The 13,487-nt window shown below is 40.8% G+C and overlaps 1 protein-coding gene across 3 annotated transcripts in view; it reads right to left on the bottom strand.

Moving 5' to 3' along the window:
* The window catches only part of LOC126360933 (RNA helicase aquarius), a 320,041-nt gene that overhangs the window by 119,187 nt on the left and 187,367 nt on the right, over nucleotides 1–13,487 (bottom strand). For all 3 annotated transcript variants that reach the window (XM_050007751.1, XM_050007752.1, XM_050007753.1), the window contains 2 exons: nucleotides 8,767–8,984; nucleotides 7,637–7,806 (listed from right to left, as the gene is read on the bottom strand). In XM_050007751.1, the coding sequence (XP_049863708.1) occupies nucleotides 7,637–7,806; nucleotides 8,767–8,984 (388 nt within the window). The remainder of the gene's footprint in view (nucleotides 1–7,636; nucleotides 7,807–8,766; nucleotides 8,985–13,487) is intronic.

The following is a 13,487-nucleotide window of genomic DNA, read 5'->3' as shown; positions in this document are numbered from 1 at the left end:
CTAACTCCTCCTGCAACAATGTGTTGTCATGTGTTCTGAATATGTACCAGGTGACACCAGTCCACTGGTGCAGTCCAAAACAACATCTGCAGGGCAACTGTCACAGGGTCACTGTAGCCCGCCGAGTTTTCTAGCTGGGGTCACCATTTGGGCCCACTCCCTTGGCCACCAGCAGGGATGCCTGCTGGATGTTTTAGTGCAGCACAAAGGTTTACGGTTCCTTGTAGTGGATGTTGGTGGGGAGCAGCTGATATGTCATGAAAATCAGTTGTACCTGTGCACTGTTGGGACATCACTGCCACAGCATTTTGATATACCGGGGTGGCTCTGAGCACTATGGGACTTAACTTCTAAGGTCATCAGTCCTCTAGAACTTAGAATACTTAAACCTAACTAATCTAAGGACATCACACACATCCATGCCTGAGGCAGGATTCGAACCTGCGACCGTAGCGGTCGCGCGGTTCCAGACTGTAGCGCCTAGAGCCGCTCGGCCACTTCAGCCGGCTTGCCGGGGGTGGGGATGGGGTTCAGAGTTAGTCGTGACATTGTTTTGGGTGTAGGCTATCACTTGCAGTGACATGTTTCCCTGTTGTTGCCCTCTCCGCAGTCCTACCATCACCTGTAGCCTTGGCCCCCAGTGAGGCTCACACTTGTACCTGCTGATATGGAGGCCATGGATTCTGACCCATCCACTCGCCCACACTCACGCTCCTCCTCCTCCTCCTCCTCCTCCATGTCCTCCCACCCTCACCAATGGAGGCGGCCTCAACTCCACTGTTGCCAGTGGACCCCTCGCAGCCTTGGCTTCCATGTCCTTCCGGCAGAACCAATGGGCTTGGCATTGCCACCTTCAGTGGTCGATCCCCGGGCAGGGTCTTCAGCAGCCTCTCTGGCTCTGCGCTGGAGGTCACAGCCCAAGCCTTGGCATTTTCATCCGTATGTGGCCTTCTGAATGGAGAGGGATATATTATCCCACCCAGCAGCCATCAGATTGAGGAAGATGAGCTGGCCTGGGTAGTGCCACAAAATAGTGCAGAAATCTACCGTGGAGGGTATCTGCAACATGTGGTATGGGTAGACCAACTGACAGAGGTATTCAGCTGCAGATGGCAGCAAACCAAGCAGGCCAGACGTTATGCTGAGTTCAACTACCACAGTTCTCACCTTCAGCATTGTGATGAAGGTTGATTCTGAGGTTTCAGTTGATGGCTGTCCACACCAGCCACAAGCTGAGTTATCACTGTGCACATTTCTAGGAAGGTTAAGGCATTCTGCTTCCCACAGATCAACTCTGCATGGCAAGTTTTTGTTTCACTCATGGGGTTCTGTTCCCTTGTTATTACTGGGGCACTGTTGGCCTGCGAAGTACCTGCATCAACAGTGTAGTGTAGTGTTGTTGTGATACCAGTGCAGATACTAAAGTATTAATAACCTGTTGTAAAAATGACATACATGAATGAACATACATAAAAGTAGTAGTTAAAATTTCAATTTGTAATTTTACTACAGCATTTTAAATTTAGTTTAGTAATTGGTTATGAGTCTTAGACTTTTGTGTGTTATTGCCTGCAAGCAGCAGATAGGTACCCCAGTTTAATGATTACGGGTTTGTGTGCTGCCCCCCCCCCCCCCTTTTCCCGCTTTTTTTAAAGCTTAATGTGGTAGTTTTCCACCAAAGTATATACCGTACTTCACATACTATAAGACACACTTTTTCCTTCAAAAAATTGCCTCCAACATTCAGGGGCATCTTACTCTGAAATTAACGTAAAAATGTCCATTGTTAGATTCAAAATTCCAGCCAGTCTTACAGGTGGCAGTATATCTGATGCTGTGGGAAAGCTATTTCTATCTGGCAACACTGAATTCAATTGGCAGCAGCAGTGCACCGATGTGACAAACATGAATTTTGGAGGTTCACAAGCTTGCAAACATTGCCTTCCTCCTGCCCCACCATCATAAACCCAGAACACTGTCTAGCCTATGACACGTCATTGCAGTCTGCAGTGCCAGTGAATTTGAACTGAAAGTGATTTGTGTTATCAGTAACAATACAACATTTTTGTTAGTAGCTAGTTCTGTAATAAAAAATAAAAGGTATTCATATGATGCTGACCTTAAATTGAAGGTAATAGCATATCTAGAACAACATAGAAACAGGGCAGTTGAGAGGCATTTTGGTCCTCCAACAACAGAAAAAAATCAATCATGATTGCCAGTCAAGTAAAGAAGAGCTCACAAAAATGAGGAAGACTAAAGTAAATAGAGGACTGAATGCAAAATGTCCAAAACTAGAAGATGATGTATGATAAAGGATTCATGGACACGTCAAAATGGCATTGGAATTAATACAAAAATGATACAAATATGCACTCATAAGCTAGCACTATAGTGGAATTTAACAGACTAAAAGGGTGGAGTTGGTTGGTGCTGCAGGTTCATAAACCAAAACCAAAATATCTCAGAAAATGCCACAAGAGTATGAAGAGAAAATATTATCTTTCCATTATCTTATTACTCCACATTGAAAGAAAGCCAGTGTGGAACTAAGCTAAATAGCAAATATGGGCAAAACTCCTCTGACATTTGATATGTCGAATAACAGTACTGTTGCCACGGAAGGTGCTAAAACTGTAAGTATAAAAATACTAACAAAGAGATAGAGGGGCTGGCCACTACTTACCTCAGCTCAGTACAGCCGATAGATACACAAAAAACAACCGAAAATTTACGTTCCTAGCTTTCGGAATAAATGTTCCTTCATCAGGGAGGAGAGAGGGGAAAGAAAGGGAAGAAGGGAAAGTGGATTTAGTTACTCACAACCCAGGTTATGAAGCAACAGCGAAAGGAAAACAGGGAGGGTAGCAAGGATGGAGGCACGGTTGTCAGAGGGAAGCCAAAGATATTCTATTGTAAGTACTGTGCCAGCTTCAAACCAAAGAGGATGCATACAGAAGTAAAGAGGTATATAGTATAAAAATGTAGGATGAAAAGATGTATGAATGGCTAAAGAGGAAAGGGAAAGAGGAGAAGACTGAAGACTAATTGGGAGTGAGGTTGTTTAACATAGGTTCAGTCCAGGGGGATGGCGGGATGAAAGGATGTGTTTGAGTGCAAGTTCCCATCTCCGCAGTTCAGAGGGACTGGTGTTGCGTGGGAGAAGCCAAGGAACAAACCACTTCCTAGAATGCCTCAAATCTATTCCCACTCCTCTCCCACCTGAAACCTTTCTTGTCACCATAGATGCTACATCCCTTTACACAAACATCCCTCACACCCATGGTCTCTCTGCCCTTGAGCACTACCTCTCCCAATGCCCACCCGAAGATCTTCCAAAAACCTCGTTCCTTATCACACTTACCAACTTCATCCTCACCCATAATTACTTCACTTTTGAAGGCCAGACCTACAAACAAATCAGGGGAACAGCCATGGGAACCAGGATGGCTCCGTCCTATGCCAACCTCTTCATGGGCCGCATGGAGGCGGCTTTCCTGAAGACCCAACAGCTGCTTCCCCTGGCCTGGTATAGGTTTATAGATGACATCTTTGTGGTCTGGACTCATGGTAAAGAAACACTCCTTAATTTTCTCCATAACCTCAACTCCTTTTCGAATCTGAATTTCACCTGGTTCTTGTCCAAAACCCAAGCCACCTTCCTGGATGTTGACCTTCATCTTTTTGAAGCTCACATCCACACCTCTGTCCATATCAAACCAACAAACAAACAACAGTACCTTCACTTTGATAGCTGCCATCCATTCCACATCAAACGCTCCCTTCCCTACAGCCTAGGTATTCGTGGCAAACGTATCTGCTCCAGTGACGAATCCCTCAACAATTACACCAATAACCTGACCAGTGCTTTCCTCTCCCGCAACTATCCTGCAGACCTTGTCCACAAACAGATCTCCCGAGCAATACATTCCCCCCCCCGTCCAACAACAATGTTCCTACACTCAGACCACACAGAAGCATCCCCCTTGTCACCCAATATTATCCTGGCCTCAAATACATCAATAAATGACTCCGCAAGGGATATGAGTTTCTCAAGTCAACCCCTGAAATGAGATCATCCCTTGACAAAATTCTCCCCACACCACCCAGAGTTGCCTTTCGTCGCCGCCCCCGCTACTGGTAAAACATAGAAAATTCAAGGCAGGGCCATGTGTGAAACTACACATGTCATTTATCAGCTGACTTGCCTGCACTGCACAGCCTTTTACATTGGTATGACAACAACTAAACTGTCTGAGCGCATGAACGGACACAGACGAACTGTCCGCCTAGGAGACGTTCAATACCCAGTAGCGGAGCATGCCCTCCAGCATAATTCCAGGGACCTAGGAACCTGCTACACCGTATGTGGCATTTGACACTTTCCTTTGTGCTAAGCCAGAAAAAAGAAAAAATTGATGAACATGATGAGTTAAACTGAAAACTACGAAGTATGGTGAAAGGCGTAAGAATTTAACACATGAGGTGTATGTTTTCCTTCTGTAGACAATGGCAGTGCAACATAGTGCATATGCTGGTGACACAAGGGCAGTGACCTCTAGTGTACTGCTTGTAAACTTTACCTTGGTCATTATGCTGAGGGGAGGGCTTGTTTGTAGCTGAACAAGTTGAGGAAGTGAAGTCAAAATGACGTAGGAAAGAGTTCAGTGTATGTTGATATGCCGATGGGTGAATACAAATCAAGTAGATATGAAAGCAGTTTGTGGCCAGCTAGGGAGAAAAGTTTGCAACAGCTTTCGACCTGGAACAAATCCTGCCCATTCACCCACTTCCACAGCAAACAAGTGCTCGCTCCCCCACCAAAAGGGTAGCCGGTACAGTCCAGAATAAATAAATATGCACCATGTAAATTCTTTGGTCTATGCCATGAATTAAACACTGCACAGTCTTGGTCCTCACTCATCATTGTATAGTGCACAAGTTTTATGGAGGAGGAAGATTATTGTTTAATGTTCCATTGACAACGAGGTCATTAGAAATGGAGCGCAAGCTCAGATTAGGGAAGGATGGGAAAGGAAATTGGCTGTGCCTTGTCAAAGGAACCATCCCAGCATTTGCCTGAATCAATTTAGGGACATCACAGGAAACCTAAATATGAAAGATCGGACACAGGTTTGAATCGTCATCCTGCTGAATGTGGGTCCAGTGTGCTAACCATTGCACCACCTAATTCTGTCATGTATTACATTGCTTGCTTCTTAGCACTATCCATGTGAAGTTGGTAGGTAACAGTGCCATAGTCACACGGCTCCAAAGTAGTGTATTTCCAAAGTCCACCCATAGCATATGAAAGATATGCAGTTAGAAATCAAACATCATAATGTGAAACACTGTCAAAATTAAAATATTAGAACACTCAATACAGACAGCAGATATAGGGTAGGTTGGAAGGTGTGTTAGAAATTGAGTATTGTAATGTAAAATACTTTCAAAATTAAAATATCAGATCGCACACTACAAACAATAGGTCTAGGTTAGGTTGGACGGTGATAATTTGGTGGGTTCTATTTAAATAAAAGGATTACTGTAAATGTGATGCGATGAGGCGAACTACAGTGAAAAGGAATTTGATCGGCCACAGAAATTTTCTGCAGCTACAAGCTAAAGGATCTTCATCAATTTTGTAGGATAAGTTAGGAGATAGAGTAATATTTTATTCTACACACTGTGTACAACTGAGATAAAGTAGCATGGAAAAATATAAAATATTACAGCAGCTAAGTGGTTAAACCCTAATCATAAATGTGGACATCTACTTAATGACAAGCCTTGTCATCATTGCTGTTATTGTTTAATACTTTTCTTATGAGTCGCATTTCATACGCTCACTTCACTTCATATTCTCCACCCCGTTGAAGTGTTATTGTAGGCTTGATGAGAGAAACAGACATGAAAAAATGAGTTTACTTTCCCAACTGACATTACAAGCTTATTAGAAGTCACCTATACATCACAGAAAATGTAAATTGTAGAAGAAAGCCCAGGCACTACAGTTTTACTTCATGCCTTCTATCACTGCTGCCAATTTTTATGATGGTTCTAAGCACTATGGGACTTAACAACTGAGGTCATCAGTCCCCTAGACTTAGAACTACTTAAACCTAACTAACCTAAGACCAACACACACATCCATGCCCAAGGCAAGATTCGAACCTGCAACCGTAACAGCCGCGCGTTTCCGGACTGAAACGCCTAGAACCGCTCGGTACTGCTGCCAATCTTTATGTTCTATTGTGTGTGGTGTGAAGTATATATGCGACTAGTGTATGTAGTTGTTATAACTTGATCGTGTCAGATTTGAACACAAAAGACTTTAAAATGTGCTATCGCAAAACCCTTGTTCCATTTCCATGTGACATCCCTACCACAGCACACGATCTGCTTTTTTCAGCACTTCACAAAATGCTTTCACCCCTACCAGCACTTCCATCATCGAAGGGTTGTTCTCCTTCTCAACACATCAAGCAGGCAAACTCATTTTACATATGTTAGTATGGTGTGGTGGTCGCACTGGCTGTTGGATGACATAACAAGTTCCCAGACAATAAGAGGTCACCAGCTGGAAATGGCCAATGTTTCCTTGATTCTGACTGAGCATATTCTTCGAGACTCTTCAAGACAGCAATATTGTTGTTGAATACAGTACGTCGGAAATACGTGCAGAAAGACAAGACTTAGTTATAAGTGGCACAAGAAAAGGTGAAGGCTGGGATCCTTCATCACGTATTCGCTTGGACCAGAGCACTTTGGATCAGCTGTCCTGTTTTTCCATTGATGCCGCAACCTAACAGTAATTGCATCTAAATTGCGCAGTGAAGCTAAATGTTCTAGCTGTTTTGGCAATGCCGATCGGGGATTAAGTCAGTGTTTCCTCTCTCATGTACCCCACTCCGCAATGGCCTGAAATATTCTCTTAACTCCGCTGCCACCCGTGGTGCGAAATGTCTGTCTTCTGTGCTACTTATAAATTGTGCAGACACATCAAATGTCGGTAGGAAAAAATGGGAGGAAGCCAAGTGAAACATCAAGTAAGAACATAGAGTCAAACTAAACCTTACTAGGAAGAAACATAAAACTGGGGAATCTTTGGCATTGATCTTACGTGTTTTCCACAGAGGCTACAAATTTATGGTGTAGAATGGTGAAAAACATAAAACTGGTGAACACAAAATTGAAGTTCCTGTGAAATATCACCTACTAACATAAATGGCTTCAGAATATCTAAATCAAAGCCTACACTGTGTTTAACAATTAAAAGGATAGAAAAGGCCTTCATGTGGAATGCCATGTTTTGTTGAGGTTTGAGTGATGTACTCAGCACAATAAACTTGTAACAATAACATCAAAATGTAAAGTGTCTTGCAAAGAAGGAAAGAATATAAAAAGATAGAGAGAGAGGGGGGGAGATGATGGATGGAAAAAGAAGCAAAAGACTGGGTTTGTATCTTAAATTAGGCAGATGGCAAGAAAACAGAATATTATAGTTTCTTTCTTCCATTGTGTTTGTGAAGTTATGTGACAAGATACACCTAAATCATTGTGAAAGTATTGAACCGGAGGTTACAAGTCATTTCACTAACCTCATTAAAAACATGAGAGGAGATTTAAAACATACCTGGTATAATGTGCTGCTCCTGGATCACCATAACCCAAGATGATATCATGAAGCCAGTCAGGGACTACACATTCTGTATTCATTAACTCCCTAATTGTTTCAAGCACGGCTTTGAAATTGTTTTCTTTGGGTTTCCGCCTCATCAGAATGTTAAATGTCTCGTACACATCCTACAGTACATTAAACAATGTAAAATCCAGAACTGAATGTAACAAGACAGGTACAACAAAAACATGTCTCGAATAAAGCTTTTGGCCAGTATGGCCTTCATCAACAATAGATGGCACACACACACACACACACACACACACACACACACACATACACGACTGTAGTCTCAGGCAACTGAAACTTTGTTGTGCCTATCTCTGACTTTGCATCTCCACTATACGGTGAGTACCTACAGTACATTAAAATCATTTATAGAAAGTGTTACGATTAATTACAGAAATAATTCATTACAACACAACAACTGGAGGTTATTAATTCAGCACCTCAGTCAAAATTCACATTATATACATTTTCTGTGAATTTTGTCAGTAAGATATATTAGCACTAAAAGACCTTACTTATTAATTGCTATGGAGACCAAAATTCCTTCTTTTGGAAAGGGAGGGTGTAAGTCTTAACTAGTTTACTTAAATAATGTTTTCGGAGTTCCACTGAAAGTGACAACTCCATAGCTGATCATCTTAGATGAAAATAAGTTGCTTCTGTATTGATATATAGAACAAAATCAAGACGTGCATGTGATTTCCATTATCTATTTGACCTCACACTCAAATGAAGAGAAGTGTCACATTCATTCCTCTTCCCACATGCCCTACACTTTCCTACTGCTTTCTTATATCTCATACAAATTTGTATCACACTTTAGCGTACTTACTTTTATCTCTCCACAATATTTTCTGTCAATATGGCTTCTTTAATCAGAAGTTGCATACTTACTGGCATTAACTCGACATTTTCTCATTTGTTTGTTTTGTTTAGTTTCACACAGTTACAGCTTCAATTGCTCCAATTATATTTTAAGTTCCCACATAGTAAAGTTGTCTAAGACACTGGTTTCCATTTCTTCTTTTCTTATTTTGCAGGAATATTCTACTAATTTATTTTTTATATTACAGTACCTCATGTCCCTGGCTGGCAAGATCCATGTCCTTGCAATATTGATTGCAATCAAGCCACACCCTGAAAGTTCTTCGTTCTCCAGGCAGCTGTGGTTTTGGCTCTGGTCCTTCTTCAATGACACGGCCATTCTGATCCAACATGCCCTCTACTTCGCAGCCACGAACATACGTCAGACCAACCTGAGGCACAAAAGGCTCTCGCTGGTCATACTTTGTACCTATTAAGTAGTAAGAAAATATGGAATCATGTTTTAGATAACATGTTTCATCTCATTTTTTAAAAATATTCATATAATCACATACTCTACAAATATTAATCTTACCACAGAAAAAGTTGGTTGCTCACCAAACATGCAACCAATGAAGGTTCTTGTAAGTTCTGTATCCCAGAGTCTGAATTAATGTCATATGATAGGTACTAAACTTATTTGAACTACTCTTAATGACCCATAAACCAACCATTGCTTGATTTATTTATTTATGTCTGTGGACCATTCTGTACAATGGTAATGGACTAGCTTACTTGAAGTTCAAGAATTACAAGTTTCAAAAATACATAAAACTATATATATATATAAAATAGAAAGAAACTTCCACATGGGAAAAATATATTAAAAACAAAGATTCCAAGACTAACCAAGCGGGAAAGCGCCGGCAGACAGGCACATGAACAAAACAAACAAACACACACACAGAATTACTAGCTTTCGCAACCGATGGTTGCTTCTTCAGGAAGGAGAGGGAAAGACGAAAGGATGTGGGTTTTAAGGGAGAGGGTAAGGAGTCATTCCAATCCCGGGAGCGGAAAGACTTCCCTTATGGGACAAAAAGGACAGGTGTACACTCGCACACGCACACACACACACACACACACACACACACACACACACACACACACACACGCACACACACACACACACACATATCCTCTGTGTATGTGCGGATGGATATGTGTGTGTGTGTGTGTGTGTGTGTGTGTGTGTGTGTGTGTGTGTGTGCGCGAGTGTACACCTGTCCTTTTTTTCCCCTAAGGGAAGTCTTTCCGCTCCCGGGATTGGAATGACTCCTTACCCTCTCCCTTAAAACCCACATCCTTTCGTCTTTCCCTCTCCTTCCTGAAGAAGCAACCATCGGTTGCGAAAGCTAGTAATTCTGTGTGTGTGTTTGTGTGTTTTGTTCATGTGCCTGTCTGCCGGCGCTTTCCTGCTTGGTAAGTCTTGGAATCTTTGTTTTTAATATATATATCAGTAAAAAGACAGACTTCTTTAAAAATTGTGTCTACAATACAAGCATCTAAAAAAACAAAAAAATTAAAAAATGTTGGTATACATACATAGTTACCAATAATTAAAATCACTTAATGCTTTCTGGAAGTATTTTTACATGTTTGCACAGTTACATATGAAACATTACATTAATTGTTTGGTTTAAGGTATTCTTTAACGCTATATGGGCAAGATTTAATTAAGTGCCATTTTAGTTTATTTTTGGAAGCAGACATGTTTTCTATATTTTTTATATAGTCTGGCAAACTGTTGTATACAAGGCATCCTAATTTTACACGCTCTTTGTCAGTTAATTTGAGCTGATTTCCTTCAAAATGGTAATCAGTTTTATTGCTTGTGTTACAGTCATGGATAATTCTATTTAACAATGAAGCATGATTACTTTTTACATAAATAATTCTTTCATATATGTATAGTGATGCTAACGTTAATATGTTTAGTTCCCTGAATTTATTTCTGCAGGAATCTCAAGGACATAATCTTGTTATGCATCTTACAGTCTTCTTTCATAGCTTTAGTTCTCTTTGAATGTACACATTTGCAGAATTTCCCCCCGACCAGGATACTATATGAAATTTGTGAATGAACAAGCCCACAGTAAATTGTTAGCAATATTTGTGTGCTTAATGTACTTGACATTTTTATCATTAGAAATATATTTGAATTCACTCTATGACAAACATTATTCTGTTTTAAACATGGCTGTTTCTCAGCAACAGTTCACAATTTTCAAACAAAGGAATTATACAGCCAACCGGTTGCAAATAATTGTTTGGTATAATTAAGGTACCAAACAGTTATTTGCAATTGGTTCACTGTATAATTACTATGTCCGACAAATAACATTTATTTGGTTCTCCCAAGCCAAGAACCTATCCAGTGTACACCCAGGAATTTATAACTTTCTGTCTCTTTTAGATTCAAGTCTCCAAGCTTGATAGCAATATTGTTCAAGTTACGTATTTTGTTTGCATTTATCTGCATATATGTGGTTTAATTTAAATTTATAAAAAGATTATTTTCTCTGAAATAATTGTTCCATTTTCCATATTTAGAGAAGATTGCTGCTGAAATACTACTTATACCAAATGACGTGTCATCTACATGCATGACAGCATTTCCACCTTGGCATATCATTTACATATAAAGTAAAAAGTAGGGTGTCCAGCATTGATCCTGGAGGCACTCCATACTTAACAAATTCAAAATTTGAGTAGACATTTGTAATATTGCTGTTCACATTTTGTTTTATTTCTACACACTGTTCTCTGTTTCCATGAATGGTTTTATATCTGCTGCTTTCCCACTTATAACATAGAGCTTAAGATTTTCTAGTAATATGCTGCGATCCTCTGCATTAGACACCACAGGAGAGCAGTATTTGGAGAGAAATTCACTCACAATGTCAAAGAAAATCCGGCATCTTTTTACTACACTGCTCACTCCTTGCAAAGAAGTGGAATTTTGCCAAATGCCATGCAAGATTTGACAATTTTCTTAACTATGAAGACACAGATAGTGCACAGGAATATTTTATGGCTTCACAACCGCTAGGAACTTTCACCACAATGAAAATCAGTATAAATCACAAGCACAGTATAATCTAATTTTAAATGTGAAGAGCCACCCAATGATGGACCTGTCTGCTGAAGGCAATAACGACATTCTTTGTTCCTCAAAAATAGCTTTATTAACAGTGGCTAGGTGCTGCCTTTACTCTATTGAAAGATTGAACCTGTTAAATACAGAAAAGGCCTCAGGCCTGGAAAGGAATGTTGAGCATTATATCAAGTAAACCAAAAGCTGCAGTAATAAGTAGAATGCGCAAAATTATTAAGGCTTTTGTGGCCACTTGTTGATATAATTGTCTGTGGGCTTCTGTCTCGGGTTCTTCAGTCGACATTGGTTTCATGATTTTTCTCACATTTCACCAGCACAAATGGCTGGTATTGTTGAAGCTTCACCCTCCACTACTGGTGACAGACAGCAGTCAACCCTGCAGCCAGAGATTATACGTACATGTCACGTCAATGTCTGGGGGCTATTCCCCAGGCATTACTGCTGTGGTTGTCCCCTTGCTACCTGCTATGGTCGTTTGCTGCAGCATGGAAATCCAGGATCTGTTTACCTTGGTGCTTTGCTCTTTCAAGTTGAAGCTGTTGTCATGTGTTTGGATTTCTCTGGCTTCCATGAACAAGTGGACATGGTAGCTCTCTTCCACACCAAAACTTCCACTTTGGTGAATTTTATTATGTGGTCTTTCTCATACAGTGCTCTGCCCTGGTCAATTTCTCCACCAGTCCCAATCTGCAATGCCATTGATCCTGGTGTCGATAGATCATCCCGTCATTTCAATAGAGAGTTTTATATACATACAGGATATGCAGCATATTCCAGACATTGCAATTAGGTTCGTCCTCTGCTATTCACAGAAACTCTTTGATTCTGGGCAGTTTGTAAAAAGTCTTTATGTCAAGCCCGTGCAATATAATGCCAATTCAGCCTATCACACTGGGGATGTAGGGCAAAAAGGCTGTACCCACCACTTCTTCTTCCAACATAACACTTCACTGAGAGTTATATTTTGCTTTCCACGAGCTGCATCTCAGGTCTGAGATGCTGCGCATCACGTTCAAGATGCTACAGCTCACATATTCATCTTGTGAACATTACAAGCATAAAAATCAACCCTCCTTCTTAGCTCATGCGAAAATTTGAGTTTGTGCAGACACTAGTGTACCAGTTTTTGATACATGCTATGTCCCAGGTTGTCATCTTTCCTCGTAACCAGCACACCTATAAATGGTATGGTTGATCTTGTTCTACCTCCACAGTAAATTTTATATTGCCAGGGAAACTTTTTAGATGTCTTAGGTGTCACCATGGGTAGTCTACTAACTCCATGGTAGCCAATTTATTAATGGAAGATTTTGAAACATAGGCTCTAGCTTTGGGTCCTCATAAACCTAAGCTATGGTACAGGTACGTCGACAACACCTTTGTCAGGTGGAGCCGTGGAGAGGAGAATCTTTGTGACTTTCTAAAACAGTCTCCATACCAGTTTAAAATTTGCTATGGAGGTGGATAAGGACCTACACCTATCCTAAATACCTGTGCTAGTTCCAAGGCATAGGGCAAATCTGGGACACAGCATGTACCGAATACCTATATGCACATGAATGTTCATTGCAGATAGCAAGGGGAGAACCACAGCAGTAATGACCAGAGAACATACCTCCCACCAGCAATGGAGGGTGAAGCTTTGACAATGCCAGCCACTCATGCTGGCAAAATGTCAGAAAAATCATCAAACAAATGTAGGTTGAAGAACCCAAGACAGAAGCACACTGGCAATACGTAAACCTATTGCAAGTTATGATGTTTAACAAATTACAACCCATCATCACCCTGTTGGCACCACATTGTAACAAAGGA

The sequence above is a fragment of the Schistocerca gregaria genome, chromosome 1, assembly GCF_023897955.1.
Source record: "Schistocerca gregaria isolate iqSchGreg1 chromosome 1, iqSchGreg1.2, whole genome shotgun sequence".
In the NCBI taxonomy this organism is placed as follows: Eukaryota; Metazoa; Arthropoda; class Insecta; order Orthoptera; family Acrididae; genus Schistocerca; species Schistocerca gregaria.
This window is presented reverse-complemented; position numbering and strand designations above follow the sequence as displayed.